The following is a 19,169-nucleotide window of genomic DNA, read 5'->3' as shown; positions in this document are numbered from 1 at the left end:
TGAAGCTGAAGTAGTCGCCGACAGGCAGGACGTTGCAGCATATGATTTGTGGGCAGTACTTAGATCTTGTTTAAGGCGTCTTAGTTCTAGGCTTTCTAGGCCCAGGATTGAAAGTCTAGTCTCGTAGGGTATTCTATTTTTAGTGGAGGAGTGAAGGGCTCTTCTGGTGAAGTATCTTTGGACATTTTCAAGGGTGCTAATGTCTGAGATACAATATGGGTTCCAAACAGATGAGCTGTATTCAAGGATGGGTTTGGCAAAAGTTTTGTAAGCTCTTGTAAGCAGTGTGAGATTGCCAGAGCAGAAGCTTATCCTTCTTAACCTCTTCCATCACATCTTTAAAAAAAACCCAAAACCCCTGCAAATACTTCTTCCATTTCCTTTTTACACCATTGCAGTCATCTTTTTGCAAAATTCTTCCAATACGTTCTGCAATGAATCTTGTGAAATGCCTTATCTGTAAGTTGTTCTAGTGAACCCTTGTGTCCTTCTTCTAATTTAGGAGCTTGTCTTGGGTTTCCATTGTGAGAAAGTGAAAGCATGTTGATGAAAGTAAAAGGTTCCACCTTTTTTTCTGTTTCGCTTTGCTCCGCTCAGCACTTTAGTTCCAATTAGTTCTCCATAGTTACATTTTCAGAGTTTAGTACATATTATCCTTTTCTTCTTGTTTTGCAAAATCCCCCAATTATTTACTGTCCTTAAAAATAAACAATCAGCATTTCCACAAGGATCTGGTCTGTTCATCTACTTAATTTTGTTATTTTCAAAGGTACTTTCATTAAAAAATGTTCCTTTAAAAAAAAAAGAACTATCCCCTTTATTCATTAAAAAAAAAACTTAGTTGGTGATCTTGTTAAATTTTTTGCTTTTAAATTAAAATCCTTTAAAATGGCGTTCCTCTTCTTAATTTTAAAAAGAAGGCACTTCATGAGAGCCTTTAATTTTCACTGCCACTCGGAATATCTTTCTTAGATTGTAAAGTAATTAAATCCAAAGCTGTTTAAGAAACTGAGGCTTATGTTGGTCAAATGTCCATTAAGGCTGCACAGCAGTTAAATCTTGGCCTAACTATCGATTAGAAATGCTTAACGTGGAATATAAGTGGGGCAAATGCTTCCCAAAAGAAAGGGAAAAAAATCATTATTTGAAACAGTTGAAACAAAATGTGACTTTGCTTACAATAAACACAGGGGTGAAATGCAGGGAATGGTGAAGGGAAGGCAGGCTGCGATGTTGGTGGGGGAAGAGGAAGCTAGGTACTTCACAGGCATACCTGGCAAGCAGATCAGGGTTGCAGTATTTCAAGGAAGCAAGATGAAGAGTGGAGACTGGTGGGGCAAGGTGTGAGGCTCTCTGGAAGCCAAAAACACCCTCCCAGAGCCTCTGTGCAAGCCAAAAATTAGCTGGCCGGCATGCACATGCATATAGAAACATAGAAGACTGACGGCAGAAAAAGACCTCATGGTCCATCTAGTCTGCCCTTATACTATTTCCTGTATTTTATCTTACAATGGATATATGTTTATCCCAGGCATGTTTAAATTCAGTTACTGTGGATTTATCTACCACGTCTGCTGGAAGTTTGTTCCAAGGATCTACTACTCTTTCAGTAAAATAATATTTTCTCATGTTGCCTTTGATCATACCCCTAACTAACTTCAGATTGCGTCCCCTTGTTCTTGTGTTCACTTTCCTATTAAAAACACTTCCCTCCTGAACCTTATTTAACCCTTTAACATATTTAAATGTTTCGATCATGTCCCCCCTTTTCCTTCTGTCCTTCAGACTATACAGATTGAGTTCATTAAGTCTTTCCTGATACGTTTTATGCTTAAGACCTTCCACCATTCTTGTAGCCCGTCTTTGGACCCGTTCAATTTTGTCAATATCTTTTTGTAGGTGAGGTCTCCAGAACTGAACACAGTACTCCAAATGTGGTCTCACCAGCGCTCTATATAAGGAGATCACAATCTCCCTCTTCCTGCTTGTTATACCTCTAGCTATGCAGCCAAGCATCCTACTTGCTTTTCCTACCGCCCGACCACACTGCTCACCCATTTTGAGACTGTCAGAAATCACTACCCCTAAATCCTTCTCTTCTGAAGTTTTTGCTAACACATATTGGATGGTATGGCTCCGTGTAGTCTAATTGTTTGATTGCAATTCCTGACTGATCTCAAGATGATGATTATCATCTTGCATCATTCAGCTTCTAGTCATTTTCAAGACACCCTGCTCCACAGTGAACTGGCCTAGCTTGCAAGATCTGTTGGTGACCTGCTAAAGATGTCATCCTCTAAGGAGAGGCTAGTTCAAGATGACCAAGTGTGAGCTGCAGAAGTGCTGATGATCATTAGATGTCAATAAATGGTTAGGTGTTCTTTATCTTTCTTGAAAGTGGCAACAGTTAACCACTGGAACAGCTTATCTCTGGGAGTTGTGTGTGCTCCATCACTGGAGGGTTTCATGAAGAGACGGGACAGCCATTTGTCTAGGGCGGGAGTAGGCAAAGTTGGCTCTTCTATGACTTGTGGACTTCAACTTCCAGAATTCCTGAGCCAATCATGCCAGCTCAGGAGTTCTGGGAGTTGAAGTCCACATGTCACAGAAGAACCAACTTTGCCTACCCTTGGTCTCGGGTGTTAAAAGGTCTCCTGCTTGAGCAGGAGGTTGCACTAAAAGATTTCCAAGGTTCCTTCTAATTGTGATATTCTATGCTCTATTTCTTTGCTGCTTACTAATGGATTTTGGCAACCCAGTTACATCCGTGTTAAAGTAGAATGTGAAAAATGAAGGACCGGTTAGATAAATTATTTCACACTAATAAGCTATGGTGGACAAGACTATCAGTTCTCTGTATCTTTCCCTTTAGGGTAAAAAATATTTCTAGGCAATTTGCAGACATCAACAATTATATAATAATTTTATTAATTTTTTTAAAAAATTGTATTTTTTTTCCTACAGGGAAGTTTGTGATTGTTTACTCAGCCATCCTCTAGCAAACATCAAAGATGTCCAATTAGCACAGAAATACACTGATGAAAAACTTGCAAACTAATGTTCACTTGCCCAAGACACAGATGTTTCTTTGAGAAGATTCAAGCAGGGAAATGCAAACAAACAAACAAACAAAAACCAGAACAGAACAACAACAACAACGAAGTATTAAGCTTCAGTAATTGAACATATCCTGTCAGTGATCTTGCTTGCATGATAAAATGAAATAAAATTAATTTTTCCAACACTTTCCTCCGCAGAATCTGGTACATAAAAGGGCTGAACATGTCACTCCGCTTTGGACAACATCTCATCAAGCCTTCTCTTGTGTTTCTGAAGACAGAGCTGTCTTTTGCACTTGTGAACAGGAAACCTGTGGTCCCAGGCCGTATCCTTTTTTAAAAAAAATCTGGTTAGGAAGTATCAAGTATTAACAGATGGCTTTGGATCTCTGGCTATCTGCCTGGAAGTGGACACCTTTCCTCGCTTCTTGCAGAAGAACAGGTAAGATGTTACTCATATTTATTCTGAAGCCAGTCAGTGGAACATAATATGCTTGATCAGTGTTGCAGAACTTTTGAAAGAGGTTGCTTAGCAACGGTGACCAAAGAGGTGATTTTTGTCCTGACCTTTTCACCAAAGGGAGATATATAAATAAACAGGCATTTAGCATTTTCGAAAAAGGAGTTGAACGTGCTTCAAAAATCCTCTCTGTTTTAATTGTTGCATTATTGTACCTTAAATTAGACATTTGTGGGTTTCAGGGTGTAGGAGGGACAAATTCAGCTGGAATGGCTAATCTCTCAGGTGAACAATGGCTTTTTGAAGGAACAACCAAGAGTCATATGCTCTTATGCCAGAACTATTAGGATCAGTCTTAGATATCTAGAAGCATTCCGTTTGAGTTCCTAAAGAGTTCTCGGAGTGAGAGATGTTGATCTCGGCAGGCAAATCGCTGAATCTGGCCTAAACAACTTCCAAAGTATGAAAAGGTTCACACGGTCTAACAATTGTTTTGAGAGATTTGGGTCCTGAAACATGACATGAAATCTCAGATAGAAAAGATACTGCTCAAACCTAATGGGTGAGTTGGTTCCTTTGTTTAGATCAGGGGTCCCCAACCACCGGGCCGCGGACCAGTACCGGGCCGCGGGGCATGTTGCACCGGTCCGTGGAGTCAGCAGTTGCCAGCCCTCATGCCGCCACCCCCTCCCTCCAGAGCTTCGCCTCCCACCGGGCAAGAGGCCTCGGGAGGCAGGTTCTGCCGGCCACAGGATGATGGACGGGACAGAGGGGCGGGAAGGACCGAGAGGCTCAAGCCTCTTTTGGCTTCTGCCGCGGGGCGCTTTTGCGTTTTTGGCTTGGGGGAGGCAGGAGGGCCAGCCTGACCCCCTCTCTCCAGCGCTTAGCTCCCGCTGGGCAAGAGGGCTTGGGAGGCAGGTCCTGCCGGCCACAGGGCGATGGCGGGAAAGAGGGGCGGGGAGGACCAGCACCACCATGCTTAATCCCGCCCCCAACCACACCCCTTTCCGCCCCCACCGGGCCATAGAAAAATTGTCTTGCTGAAACTGGTCCCTGGTGGAAAAAACGTTGGGGACCACTGGTTTAGATCTAAGCTAGCTTTTTGTGTGTGAAAGCTACCGTTAATGGTATTAGAACAAGCGCCCTCCAAATGTATGGATTTCTCTCTTCAGTAAGTCTATACATTTGCTTTGCTGACTGAGGAATTCTGGGAGTTGAAGTCCTTAGGTCTTCAAATAGTCCAGGTTGTGAAACATTGTCTTAGACTGATCTTCAGCTGGTGATTGCAAAAAATAGCAACGTTGGCTCATGTAAACATCTAGAAAACCCTAGCAGAACTCTCCCCCTGTGATCTGGATGTGTTTAATTATTATGTCTAATACAGAGGTGGGATTCAAATAATTGTATAGTCTGGAGGACAGAAGGAAAAGGGGGGACAAAACATTTAAATATGTTAAAGGGTTAAATAAGGTTCAGGAGGGAAGTGTTTTTAATAGGAAAGTGAACACAAGAACAAGGGGACACAATCTGAAGTTAGTTGGGGGAAAGATCAAAAGCAACATGAGAAAATATTATTTTACTGAAAGAGTAATAGATCCTTGGAACAAACTTCCAGCAGACGTGGTTGGTAAATCCACAGTAACTGAATTTAAACATGCCTGGGATAAACATATATCCATTGTAAGATAAAATACAGGAAATAGTATAAGGGCAGACTAGATGGACCAGGAGGTCTTTTTCTGCTGTCAGTCTTCTATGTTTCTATGTTTCTAATTTAACAACTGGTTCTCTGCCGTAATGATTTCTTCCAATAACCAGTGCACCAAACTGCTTAGAAAATTAACAACTGGTTCTCCCGAAGTGATGCAAACTGGTTGAATCCCACCACTGGTCTAATAGATGCTGAAGATAAGAGAGGGTGGTTCGTTTTATACCACTGGAATCTTAGTGCCCATATTTATAAAGAAATCAAACAGTTGAAAAATAGTGATCTTTCCAATAATGATGAACTTCATTAACATAGAAACTATTGCCTGTCAATAGCTGCCAATTATGATGGACGTACATTACTGCTTACTTTTTCTCCCAGGGCCAATTGCTAGAGAACATCATGGTTACAGAGGGTTTTGCTTCTCCGTACTGAAGGAGCGGGTCCAGCAGTCACATGGGTTGCTCATGTCCAATCCGGTGGAACTGAGCCTAGTATTAAAAAAGCTTGCCGGATCCGCCCCTTCCCCAGAATTCGCTCAGTTCGCATATCCTGCGGTTGTATTGTGATAGCTCGTTCAACTTTCGTTCAACATTCTAACACCTTCCCTTCGACCTTTTCCTTCAAAAATAGTAAGACTGTTTATCCTTATTTGTTTTACTTGCACTAATAGCGCCAGCCGTTTGCGGCTCGGCTTTTTTCCCTTGGAGAAGTTGCGGTTTCGTTTTCCCCCGGCGGTTTTGCCGTGTACGATCCCCGCGGCCGCTTGTGGATTCTTTTAATCCTTTGGCCTGGAGGTTCTAGTGCAAGTATTAATTGATTGCCTTATTGATTCTTTATTGCATATATATTAAAGGGCTTAAAAATACCTCCTGCGGAGTGAGACGGCTTTCTAGTCTCCTGGACTTAGTCGATCGCTTCCCCTTTAAGGCAAATTCGGAGCGATTTTTCGGCGCGAAGGCCTTCGCGCCCTTTTTAAATCTAGGCCTCTCGTGTTGACCTCCTGCCAGCCGCGTAGGCCTCAGTCCACCGCGTGGATCCCGGAGCGGGCCTTGGGGGTCCCAGGCTAAATTCTCCACCGGCTAAGCCTCCAACCAGAGTGCCTTGGTTTACTTAATTGAAAAGTTTAGGGAGGCTGGCCCCGCTGGATTTGGGGGCACGAACTCTGGGTTTGCCCAGATTGTCCTCACGTCTCAGCAGCTTCGAGGCCTCGAAGCAGGATCCATTCCTCTTGGGAAGTCCTTAAAATTCTTCTCCTTTTCTATTCAGTTATTGGCTCAGCCTTGTCTTCTGTTAATTATCAGACTATGGCTTCCTTTCCCAAGAGAGGCACAACTAAAGGTCCCAGAGAGGCCAGGCCTACAGGCGATGAGATTACTAGTATCCCCCAGGCCTCTTCCTCCTCTTCTCCTGGGGCCCGCCCCTCGACTAAGGTCACCAGGGCCGAGAAGAGAAGGGACCTAGCCCTACAAAGAATCCATGACAAATCAGCAAAACGTTTAAAAGTGCAGGCCCAAGTACTCAGTAGTCAAGACCCCCCAGAGGCTTCTAGTCTACCTCCTTCTGGGGTCCCTGTGTTATCTCTGGATGAGCCTAACCTAGACAGACCCCAACCTAACCTATGGGGCATAGGGCCAGAGGAACCAGATATTATTGAAGATTCCCTCCAGCCAGGATCCTCCCAGGCCTTTAGGGATTCTTCTGCCATTCCTGCTGATATTTCTAATTTACCTCCTGAGTTCCAATCTATTTTTGCTGTGTTGTCTAAGGCCATTGATGCCAAACTCTCTTCCATCAATGAGCTTCCCTTACCTCCTCCTCCTTCTCGTCCCTCCCGCCCCTTGGGTTCTTCCCCAGCGGTTAGGGCTCCTATTCAGGATGATTCAGATTCCTCTCAGGACGAATATGAGGATATGGAGGATGATGAGGACCCTTTCCAAGGGCTATCAGATGATGAGGAATCCCAAATAAAGGTTCCTTCTCCAATTACCATTTTCCCTTCTCAATTATTCAAATCTCTCCTCCTCAAAGCTAGGATTTCTACGGGATTAGCGGCCCAGGAGAAACAAGCCTCCACTTCCACTGATCCCCCGGAGGAGAATTTACCTTATTTCACTGAGGAACAGGAGGATAACGAGGTAATTCCTATGCCTAAATTGTTTAAAGATGCCTTACTCAAACAGTGGGATTTCCCAGCCTCTAGTCTTAATCCCTCCACTAAAGACAGGAAGTTGTACAAACTTTCCTCTTCCTATGAAGAGCTTCTATCCTTTCCCAAACTGGATGAACCTGTCAAGATCCTTCATTCGGCAGCGGCTGTGCCGGGAGAGGCGGAGGAAGTCCTCCGCCCAGAGGACAAGCGCATTGAACAAATGCTCAAAAGAGGATTCACGGCAGATTCCTGGGCCATTAAAAGTTCTGCAGCAGCCTCCTTTTTCTCCAGAGCCATGCTGCTGTGGCTTCGCCAACTTCAACAGCATATTCCTCCCGATGACTTGAGAGGTCAACAAGACTTCAACAAGGTCTTTGCAGCTGCCCAGTACGTGGCTGATGCCACCTTGCAATCTACCAGATTTTCTGCTAAGTCTATTGCAGCTTCTACAACGGCAAGGAGACTCCTATGGATTCGCCCTTGGCAAGCGGGAGTACGCCAGAAGTGGCAGTTATCCCAGGGACCCTTAAAGCGCGACCTTCTTTTCGGTGATCTTCTGGATCCACTCCTCACGGAAACCACGGATAAGAAGAAAGTTTTGGGTCCAACCACAAAAAAGGCTACCAAAACGCAGTCCTTTCGTCGCCCGGGGCGCCAGCAAGATCAAGCGGCTTCCTATCAGAGATCTCCAGGTCAGTATTCCCCCCGCTTTCGTTCCCAAAGTAGGAACTCCAGGGGTAGAGGTTTTCGCTTCCAAAGGGGAGCTTCTTCTAACAGGGCCTCAAAAAAACCTAGATGGTAATCTTTCCTCTATTCCCATAGGGGGTCGCCTAGCTCATTTCGCCTCAAATTGGCGTCTCACCTCCAAGGACCCCTGGGTCATTGACACTGTTCAAACTGGCCTTCTTTTAGAATTTATTTCTCCTCCCCCCAAACGTTTTATTTCCTGCCCTTCTCCCAGGTCCTCCTCGGATTGTAACCGTATGGAGGAGGCCATTTCTCATCTATTGTCCATCAGAGCCATTCAACCGGTTCCTTCCGGTCAGAAGGGCCTAGGTTTTTACTCCATTTTATTTATGGTTCCAAAATCCTCCGGAGGTTGGAGAGCTATTTTGGACTTAAAGAAACTAAACCTATTCATCAAATATAGGAAGTTTAAAATGCACTCCTTATCTTCTATTTTGGCCGCCATTCACTCCGGAGATTTCATGGTCTCCTTAGACCTCACTGAGGCCTACCTTCACATTCCTATAGCCAAATGCCACAGGAAATTTTTACGTTTTTCCTTTCGAGGCAGGCATTTCCAGTATAGGGCGATGCCATTTGGCCTTTCCTCGGCCCCTCGGGTCTTTACAAAGCTCTTGGGGTCCCTGGCGGCCTATATCCGGGCGTCTCCCATTCACATTTTATGTTATCTTGATGATATTTTGATTCATGGGAACTCCCTAGAGAAAGTGAAAACAGACCTTTCTGTCACCATGTCAGTCCTTCAGGACCATGGTTTTTCCATCAACTTTGAAAAAAGTCACCTCCAACCTTCCACATCCATTTCTCACCTGGGTTCCATTATCAATTCAGAATCTTCCCAGGTTTTTCTCTCTCCCGAGAGAAAACTCAGTATAGGGGAGTTAATTTCTAACATTTTATCTAATTCTTCAGTATCCATAGTAACTCTGTCTTCCCTTTTGGGGAAGATGGTGTCATGCATAGGCATCATTCCCTGGGCTCGCCTTCATGCTAGGGAACTCCAGTGGCTCCTATTACCCTTTCAGAGATCGGGGCACAGCAACTCAAATCGGCGCATTGTCATCCCACCAAGTGTTCGCAGATCCTTCAAGTGGTGGAAGTCTCCGGCCATGGACAAAGGATCCCCGTTCAGATGCCCGGATCAATTTGTCATCACTACAGATGCCAGTCTATCGGGATGGGGCGCCCACGCCCAGGGGATGATAGCCCAGGGCACGTGGTCCCCGGAGGAAGCTTCCAGGCCAATCAATTGGCTAGAGTTAAGAGCCGTTTCCCTGGCTCTGAAGCATTTCTCTCCTCGCATTCCCAACCGGCACGTTCTCATTCTCACCGACAACATTGCCACAAAAAGCCATATCTGCAGACAGGGGGGCACGAGATCCAAAGCTCTCATGAGGGAGGCCCTCAAGTTAGGCCTTTGGGCGGAAAAACATCTTCGGTCGCTCCTAGCCGACCACATCTCGGGGAGCCTCAACGTCCAGGCGGACTGGCTATCTCGAGCAACGATAGACCCAGGAGAGTGGAACCTCCATCAGGACCTGTTCCATCAAATCAGCCTCAGATTCGGCCTACCAGTCCTGGATCTCTTCGCGACCAATGCGAACGCCCAACTCCCTCGCTTCTTTTCCAGATTTCCATCCCCGGGAGCGGAAGCAATCAATGCCCTCCGGAGTCCATGGCCTCCAGGCCTACTCTACGCATTTCCTCCAATTCCAATTCTCCCGGACGTGATTCACAAGGTTCTCACCGAGAGGGCCCGAGTAATCTTAATCGCCCCTCATTGGCCCCGCCGGCCCTGGTTCGCGGATCTCCAACAGCTGTCCGTCCAGGACCCTTGGCGACTCCCCGTTTCGGGGGATATGCTGCGGCAGGGGGCCTCATTCCACCCAGACCCGGAGTGGTTCCACCTCACCGCCTGGCTGTTATCAGGAGAGACTTAGAACTGCGTGGTCATGACCCCGATTCAGTGGAGGTCATCTTAAAGGCCAGAAGGGGTTCGACCAATCGAATCTACGACCACACGTGGTCCAAGTTTCACCAGTGGTGTCTACAGGAAGGTCTCTCCCCTCTGTGCATCCCCATACACAGAATTATTTCCTTCCTTATGCAAGGCTTCCATAAAGGACTTTCCACCAGCACCCTCCGGCGTCATCTGGCAGCCATTTCATCTGTCCTAGGGGGTCCCCGCAGACAGCCTCTCCGATCCTTCCCTGAAGTTCAGGAATTCCTCAAGGGCATAGCCAACCTCAGACCTTCCAAGGTCCACAGGTATCCATCCTGGGATTTGCCACGGGTTCTCCATTCCCTCACGCAGGCACCATACGAACCCCTAAAATCGGCGTCCCTCAGGTACCTATCCTTTAAGGTAGCATTCCTGGTGGCTATTACCTCTGCCCGACGCATTTCGGAGCTGGCTGCCCTCTCAATCAGGCAGGACCTTTGTCAATTCCATCAGGACAAGGTAGTCTTGCGACTGGACCCCACCTTCTTACCCAAGGTCAGTTCCATGTTCCACAGATCTCAGGATATTGTCCTACCTTCCTTCTGCCTCCAACGAGACCATCCCTTGGCAATTAGATGGCACACCCTGGATCTCATCAGAGCGCTGAGAATCTATATCCAACGCACAGGACCCTTTCGGAGGTCAGAAGCACTTTTCATAGCCTATCATCCCAGAGTCATGGGGGCCAAAGTGTCTTCAACAGTAATAGGCCGTTGGATCAGAGGGACTATATCTAAGGCCTATGAGTCGGCCTCCCTCTCAGTTCCAAGGAACATCACAGCGCATTCCACCAGGAGCGCAGCCACCTCGGCCGCTTGGGCGACTCAAGCCCCGTTGGAGGAGGTCTGCAAAGCAGCCACTTGGGCCTCGCCAAATTCCTTCATCAGGCACTACAAGATTGATTCTTACGCTTCAGCGGACGCTGCCTTCGGCAGAAGGGTACTCCAATCCGTTATCTCACACGATAGCAATCTAATCCCACCCTAGGGACCATCTATTGGGTATGTCCCATGTGACTGCTGGACCCGCTCCTTCAGTACGGAGAATAGGCGTTGATTGCTTACCTGAACGCCTCTTCTCGTACGGTGAGCGGGTACAGCAGTCACTTCCCGCCCTTGTATGTGTCTTCTTCACCTTTCTATAATCCTTTTTCCTCTAACAATAAGAGTTGAACACTACAGAGCTTCACAACTGAGCCTAGTCTATGGATTCGCGAATTCTGGGGAAGGGGCGGATCCGGCAAGCTTTTTTAATACTAGGCTCAGTTCCACCGGATTGGACATGAGCAACCCATGTGACTGCTGTACCCGCTCACCGTACGAGAAGAGGCGTTCAGGTATGCAATCAACGCCTATTCTGCTTGCTGTCTATCATGGCTTATTTGATCGAACATTATGTAAACAAATAATTAGGCCTTTGGAGGGATCCAAAAAGGTTGTTCCCTGTAATGGCCCAAACTTCATGGAATAGCCTTCCATTGTGTATTGATTATCCTTCATGAAATAGGGCTTCTGAAAAGTTGTGGTCCTTGATGGTTATTTTGAATGGAAATGATAATATGAATGTGTGGTATAAACAGGGGTGGGTTCTAACTTACCTCGCTGCCAGTTCGCTTCCTCTCGTGCCGCTTGTGCATGCACATACTTTATCGGTGTGCACACGCCCAGTGCTAAAAATAGTTTAAAAAAAACACAGCCAAAAAAAAGATTTCAACACATACACAGGGCCGGAAACTTGACTTTTGCACATGCACAGAAAAAATAACCGTGAAAAATTCCAAAATACAAATTGCCCCCCAAAATTCCATTTTTTTTAAAAAAAAGGTGGCAGCGCCCACTTACTGGCATCAACCGAACTGGTTCCATGACATCATTGTGATACCACCAGTAGTTTGCTACCAGTTCGGGTGAACTGGTCCGAACTGGTCCAAACCCACCTCTGAGTATAACGTACTTATAGACTTTGTCAAGTCATTGGCTGTTTTTCATCCCACTTTGTGCATTTTAATGTTTAAATTTGAAGACCTTATAGAAGTCATGGCGTAAATTATTACTGCAGATGATTATCTTGTTTCATATGGATTGTAAGCTGCTGTGAGTCCGTGTGGATTTGACAGCACAAAAATTTAAGAAACAAATGCATAAGTAAATGTAATCATACAATAGCCGGCAGGCATCTTGCTTTAAAAGTTAAACTTTGGACCTTGGTAAACAATGCAGAGTGATACATGCTTCCCAATTAGGCTACAATATGGACGAATTTACATTAGTGTTTAATGCATTAATGAATCTTTAAAGCAAGTTGAATCCACCTGTTTATTTTAACAGAAAAAAATGTTGAACTGTGTAATCACATATGCATTTAGTATGTTCCCGCATGTTACAATTTGTAATAATGCATGTATTATAATATGCACTGTTGAGTATTTGCTTAAAGAAAAATCATCCTTCCTAGCATTTAATTAAGAAAGAAAAATAAATGGGGAGGGGAAGAAAGACTATACAGTGTGTGTGTGTGTTTGTGTAAAAATCAAGATTGAGGTTTTGCCCACACAATTGAAGTCCTCTTTTTATGTATATCATGCAGTCCAGCAGATGTCTTTGGGTGGGGTAAGTAAATAAAGTGTTTGCAAGCCAGGAGAAGATAACCATAAAGGAACATTCGCCTGTCCAGACAGGGAATATATTTCCCATATTTTATAGCAGTAATTTTGTCTGCTTGGTTCTGACTCACTTAGAGAATGCCTTTTAATATATATGTTTCCTAGCAGACAATGAAATATTAACATATTTGAATTTCTGTAAGTTGCAGACAAAAGGAATGGCTTTAAAAGCTGATTCAATTCAGATGTCAGGTTAATTAACTTGTGTGTTTTGAAATATTCAGGTTTCCAAAGGGGGGGGGGGGCAGACATTTAGGCCCGGGGGATTATTCATAAAGTGAGCTATGTTCTGGGAAGGCTGCCTAGCTAGCATGAACTGCTGGAAACATTAGCAGCTCCAAGGAAGGAGACTAAAATTTAGCATACACCAGTGGTCCCCCTTGGTTACTCTCATGTCATCGTATTCATAATGTTTAATATGCGCATACACATTTTATTGATTAAGACTTTCTCTTTCTCCAATTGATAAGCCTGCACATTCAATCATGTATTTCCTTTGTAACAACACTGGGGTTAATACATCTCCAAATTCAATTAGGTATGTTTGATTTAAACAAATAGCTTGAAAATCCAATCTAGCCAGTGTGTGTAATTTTGGATTCATAAATGATCTTGTTCGACCTGTTTCCAATCCCTAGGTCTGATTTCTCTTTTATGGTATTCATTTTATTTTTCTCTCTCCCATATCTATAAACCAGACAGCATTTATTTTAGCTCCCTGAACTTATGATTCTGTATTAGTTTTATGTTTTTATTTGCTGGCTTTTGAAACTGGAACCACAGTATGGCCTTATTGGTGGACTCTGAATGAATCCTGCTCAGGGATTTTTGGCCCTATGTGATAGAAAGTTAATCATGTTCATCTTTCATTATGCTCATGTTGAAAAAAAAAACACTGACAAGAAGAGGCTGTTGTATATGCATTAATTGCCCTTGTCAGTTACAAATAATTCTCTGTGCATCCAGTTTAATCTCTTAGAAGAGAATTTTTATAGTTCAGGGTTGAATTATGAGATCCTTGATGTTCTCTGAATGTGGTGTTTTGGTGTTTGTTTGTTTGTTTTTTGTGGTGTGCAAATATTTCAATACCCAGTTATGTAGCATCATCACTCCTACACTAGCACTGATGATGTCAGATAGTTGGGTAATGAAATGTCTGCAAGAAAGGAACCAAGCTCAGAGAACGTTAAGGACCCCACGGTTTCTTCCTTCCTGACCATCCTCAAAGAATGAATAGGATGAAGAAGGAAGCTGAGTGTCAGATGACAAACTGACAGGACCAGAATGCATGGACAGATTATCAGTTCCTGTGATACTATTGGGATGGGAAGAAGGAAATGACTGGATGATAGGACAGTAATCACTCACCAACATAACTCGGTGGCAACTAATCATAATTTGAAGTCCAAGCCTTGTGAATGCCTATTTCTAAAGGACAGCTTAATATTACCTGTCCATATATTTTGTTTGTGGTACAGTAATCTCAATAACTGTGTGAGAAAGAGCCTAGAGTGAACAAAATACAGTAGGCCTTTGGGCTAATCCAGAATTTGGATATATGCCCAATAAATCTAAATTTTGACTTCCTGATTCCTCGTCTCCATGCCAATTTAATAATAATTCATTATTTGCTTGTTGTCTGATGTTATCTCAGCTGCAGATGTATTTAAGGGTTTCTGAAAGACAAGACTTATATAAACAAGAAAATAGTGTGAAGACTGAGAAGGACCTCTGAGGGAATAGCAGAGTTTCAGATGCCTCAGTAGTCAAGCTAGGCTTATTTACACTGCCATTATCCTGTGATAACAATCCCTTAATCCGAGAAGGTCAAAAACCAAAGCTTGCTTGTTTGAAATATATTTTATAGAAAAACTCTTAACTTCTTTGTTTGCTTGAGGGATTTGGTGGACAGGTAGAAGATGTTTAAGAGACCTTTTATTGAGTACCTCAACTTCAAGATGTGCTTGAACTTACTTGTTGAATAAAGACTAAACGAGAATTGTAATAAATAAAATGAAGCAGAGCTGTAAAAACCACAGCGTGATTGCTATATCCCAAAGGTATGTGCTCAAGTATGACCAATAAAAGAATGGATTTGATTTAAAAATTGTACAGTTGGGTATTGAATGAAATCTAGGGAATATTTTATTATTACCTTCTCATAATTTGTGTTCAGTGATTGTATTCATGGGTTTTGGATCAGCAAGGGAAGAAATGCATAATGTAATAAATAATCAGTTGTTCTGATAAAGACTAGTTTAAAAGATAAGAATAATTTAAATCCATTTTTTTTTCTTGTGGTAAAATAGCACAATCGTCAACTGCAATTTAAACAATTCCCAGTCAGCATGGAGATGATTGGCTTAAATGTTCAACACATCTCAAAAATAGATATTTCTGCTTCTCACCTAAGAAATATATATCGCTTTATGGCCACCTATTTGTTTTAAATTTAGATGTTTCCATTGAATATTTGTAACAGCTATGACTTAACTTAGTATATTTATCTGGAGAATGTTGGATTTTTAAAAAAATACTTTTCAGTAAAGTGTTTTACAAAGCAAAAATATTACCATGTTTCCCTAAAAATTAGACCTTTTTTGCTACAAAAAAGGCACCAGCACTTATTTTTAGGGAGATGTTGTCCTGAAGGCCTCTGTAGCCCATAACAGAGCTCTGGAACAATCTTAATTTTTACCTGTACACCCTAGATTGGGTGCATCTTAAATGGAGCTTATTTTGGGGATAGGGCTTATATTGGGCACGCATATTACTTTATGAGTAGGTAGTATTTTCGGGGAAACACAGTAACAAAGAAAAAAGAAAGTAAAAAAAGGAATAAGAAAATAAGAAAGAAAAGAAAGAAAAAAGATAAATAAATAATATAAAATAATATATTTCAATCTTTTTTACACCATCGTTATTCCCATCTTTCCACATTCTAACTTTCCCAATTATTCAACCCACATATCACAAGTTCATTGATTTCCATGCCAGCAAAAAAAGTTTATTTCCAGCCATTGACAAATTACAGTGATACCTCGTCTTACGAACTTAATTGGTTCTGGGACAAGGTTTGTAAGGTGAACAGTTTGTAAGACGAAACAATGTTTCCTATAGGAATCAATGGAAAAGCGATTAATGCGTACAAGCCCAAAATTCACCCCTTTTGCCAGCCGAAGTGCCCGTTTTTGCACTGCTGGGATTACCCTCCATGGGAAACCCCACCTCCGGACTTCCGTGTTTTTGTGATGCTGCAGGGGAATCCCAGCAGCGCAAAAACGGGTGCTTCGCTCAACGGAAGTCCGGAGGTGGGGTTTTCCAGCAAGGGGAGCCTCAGCAAAATTGCAGCATTGCAAAAACACGGAAGTCCTCGAAACTCCACCTCCGGACTTCCATGTTTTTGTGATGCTGTGATTTCGCTGAGGCTCCCCTCGCTGGGAAACCCCACCTCTGGACTTCTGTTGCCAGTGAAGCACCCATTTTTGCGCTGCTTGGATTCCCCTGCAGCATCGCAAAAACACGGAAGTCCGGAGATGGTGTTTCCCATGGGGGGGAGCCTCAGGGGAATCCCAGCAGCGCAAAAATGGGCGCTTCGATGGCAACAGAAGTCCGGAGGCAGGGCATCCCAGTGGCGGCGGCTTGGGTTTGTAAGGTGAAAATAGTTTGGAAGAAGAGGCAAAAAAATCTTAAACCCCGGGTTTGTATCTCGAAAAGTTTGTATGACGAGGGGTTTGTAAGACAAGGTATCACTGTATTAAGTTTTCTCTCTGATCAAACAAATCAAATTTTCTATCTCTGCAAATTCTGACATCTTCATTAACTATTTCTCCCTTATGAGTACTTTAGCCTGTTTCTGTCTTGCTGCATACAATAACCTTGCTGCTCCTACTATGTACAAAAACAATCGTGCATACATGTTTTCTAATTGCCAATTAGTCTTAGCAAGAAAAGTTGTTGAAGGCAATTGGGATTTGCATTGTTTATATATTAAGATTTCTCAAAGCTTCTTCTCTGATGCCTAATGCCTTACATTAAGGTTTTACAGAAAAATATATCGCAAAAAATCTCTGAAATGCTGCCTTTTCTAAAAACTGGAAAAAAATACAAGAGATCCTGGTCTTTATTATAGATGTGCCATGTTCTCACATAGTTTTTATTTGTATTCTAACTAATGGAATCTCTCATTTTTCTAGAAACAAAACTTGCCACTAAGCAATAGCAATAGCACTAATATACTGCTTCATAGAGCTTTACAGCCCTCTGTAAGCAGTCTACAGTCAGTATATTGCCTCCAACAATATAGACCCTCATTTTGCCAACCTCAGAAGGATGGAAAGTTAAGTCAATCTTGAGTCATTAAGAATTGAACTGCTGACAATTGGCAGAATTAACCTGCAATTTTGCATTCTAACCACTGCACCACCATGTTTGTCACCAATGGGGTTTTTTTGGTTGATGGTCAGTTTGCTTGTTTTTGTTCTGGACACAGCCCTTGGAGTAAAACCCCTGACTCAAAAATCCTTTATTTTATGAATAAATCTAACTCTTTATTGATATAAGCACACATAATGAAAAGCAGGTTTTAAAAGACTTGGAGAAAGGAGGATTTTCTTTTTGGGAGCTATGTGTCCAAGCTCAGCCTAATCAGCATTCCAATAGATAACAAAGTCTATTTATCATTTAAGCATATGAATTTTGCTCCCCAGAGTCCTGGCAAGACACATCCAGCTGACAATTTATTATTTATTTTTATTTATTTTATTTATTGGATTTGTATGCCGCCTCTCTCCGGAGACTAGGGGCAGCTAACAACAGTAATAAAACAATGTACAATAATAATCCAATAAATACTAAAAATGATTAAAAAACCCATTAATATAAAAAACCAAACATACATACAGACATACCACACATGAAATTGCAAAGGCCCAGGGGGAAAGAGCATCTCAATTCCCCCATGCCTGGTGGCAGAGGTGGGTTTTAAGGAGCTTACGAAAGGCAAGGAGGGTGGGGGCAATTCTAATCTCTCGGGGGAATTGGTTCCAGAGGGCCGGGGCCACCACAGAGAAGGCTCTTCCCCTGGGTCCCGCCAAGCGGCATTGTTTATTTGAGGGGACCCGGAGAAGACCCACTCTGTGGGACCTAACCGGTCGCTGGGATTCGTACAGCAGAAGACGGTCCCTGAGATAATCTGGTCTGGTGCCATGAGTGAATGAATGAGTGTTATTGCTATTGCTATTGTTATTGTTAACAAGCTGAGAAGTCTCTGCAGTTTGAAATAAGTTTTTTTTTAATGTAGGAACTAGATAGGGAGTGGATATGTAGTAGGTTTGCAATCCCTAATTTGAGCTCTGTTAGTCAAACTTCACCATGGGATAGGATGCAGTAGATTTAATCAATTAATCTTATGCATACAGTATTTGGGCTGCAGAAATTGAGACAGTTATTAGCCCAAAGAGCCATTGCCCAGTCATGGGGAATCAGAAAAAAAAGAAGTCTGGAAAGGAGAGAAAATTCAATATTTTGCCTTCTATTAAACTGGTGTTTCATAACTGCCCTGTCTTCCCCAGCCTCCAAATGTAGCTATGTATGAAGTCCTTGTTTTCGTCCTAGGTTAATGCATGAAAAATGAATTTGAACATTAATGGAATCCATTTGCGGAGTAGGGCTTTTATTGTAAATAAAATTATTCATTTGTTATGTCCTATTGTTTTCAGCAGACACAGTATTGATCGCTGAGTTTCTGCTCAGGGATGCTATAAGGAATGCTAACATAAGAAGGGAACAGAGCAACGTTTGTAAATTGATTGAATGTAAAACATAATGACAGAGACAAACATTATTTCTACAGCACAGTTATATTATATAAAGTATTTTTCAACAGCTTATTGAGCTGGTTATTGAAAAGAGCAGGAACAATGGGCAGGATGTTACTGGCACCAAACAGCTTTTTGGTGATTCACTGAGAACATTGTAACCTTACAAAATCTGCATTCAAAATGAAAATGGACTTCTTTAAAAAAAATAATCTTTTCAGTCTAGTTTTTAACGCAGTGACAACTTTGGCGCTAAGATAAACTTTGATAGCAGTAGGTGAATTGCTTCAGGAGAAAATTGAGTTTTATACATTGGGTTTCTAGAAGACAGGTAAAGAATCTCATAAAACCTGTAGATACAAATTGAGCAGAATCCAGAAGTTAGTGGTCTAGTAGGATCCAATTTGGGGGGAAAATGTTTATAAGAAACCCAGATTATTATCCTGGATGCTGAAGCCATTTGAACTCAATTATGTTCAATTAGATCTTAAATTTCTAGGATATAGTGGACATTATATTTCACCAGTTCAGAGGAAAACAGAAAACTTTCCTGAAGGGAA

At 42.7% G+C, this 19,169-nt stretch overlaps 1 protein-coding gene across 2 annotated transcripts in view; it reads left to right on the top strand.

Annotated features, from left to right (window-relative positions):
- Positions 1-19,169, top strand: part of FHIT (fragile histidine triad diadenosine triphosphatase) — a 1,178,051-nt gene that overhangs the window by 115,351 nt on the left and 1,043,531 nt on the right. For both annotated transcript variants that reach the window (XM_070735724.1, XM_070735726.1), the window contains exon 2: positions 3,258-3,385. In XM_070735724.1, the coding sequence (XP_070591825.1) occupies positions 3,283-3,385 (103 nt within the window). In that variant the 5' untranslated portion in view covers positions 3,258-3,282. The remainder of the gene's footprint in view (positions 1-3,257; positions 3,386-19,169) is intronic.

This window comes from Erythrolamprus reginae, chromosome 2 (genome assembly GCF_031021105.1).
Source record: "Erythrolamprus reginae isolate rEryReg1 chromosome 2, rEryReg1.hap1, whole genome shotgun sequence".
Classification (NCBI taxonomy): Eukaryota; Metazoa; Chordata; class Lepidosauria; order Squamata; family Dipsadidae; genus Erythrolamprus; species Erythrolamprus reginae.
This window is presented reverse-complemented; position numbering and strand designations above follow the sequence as displayed.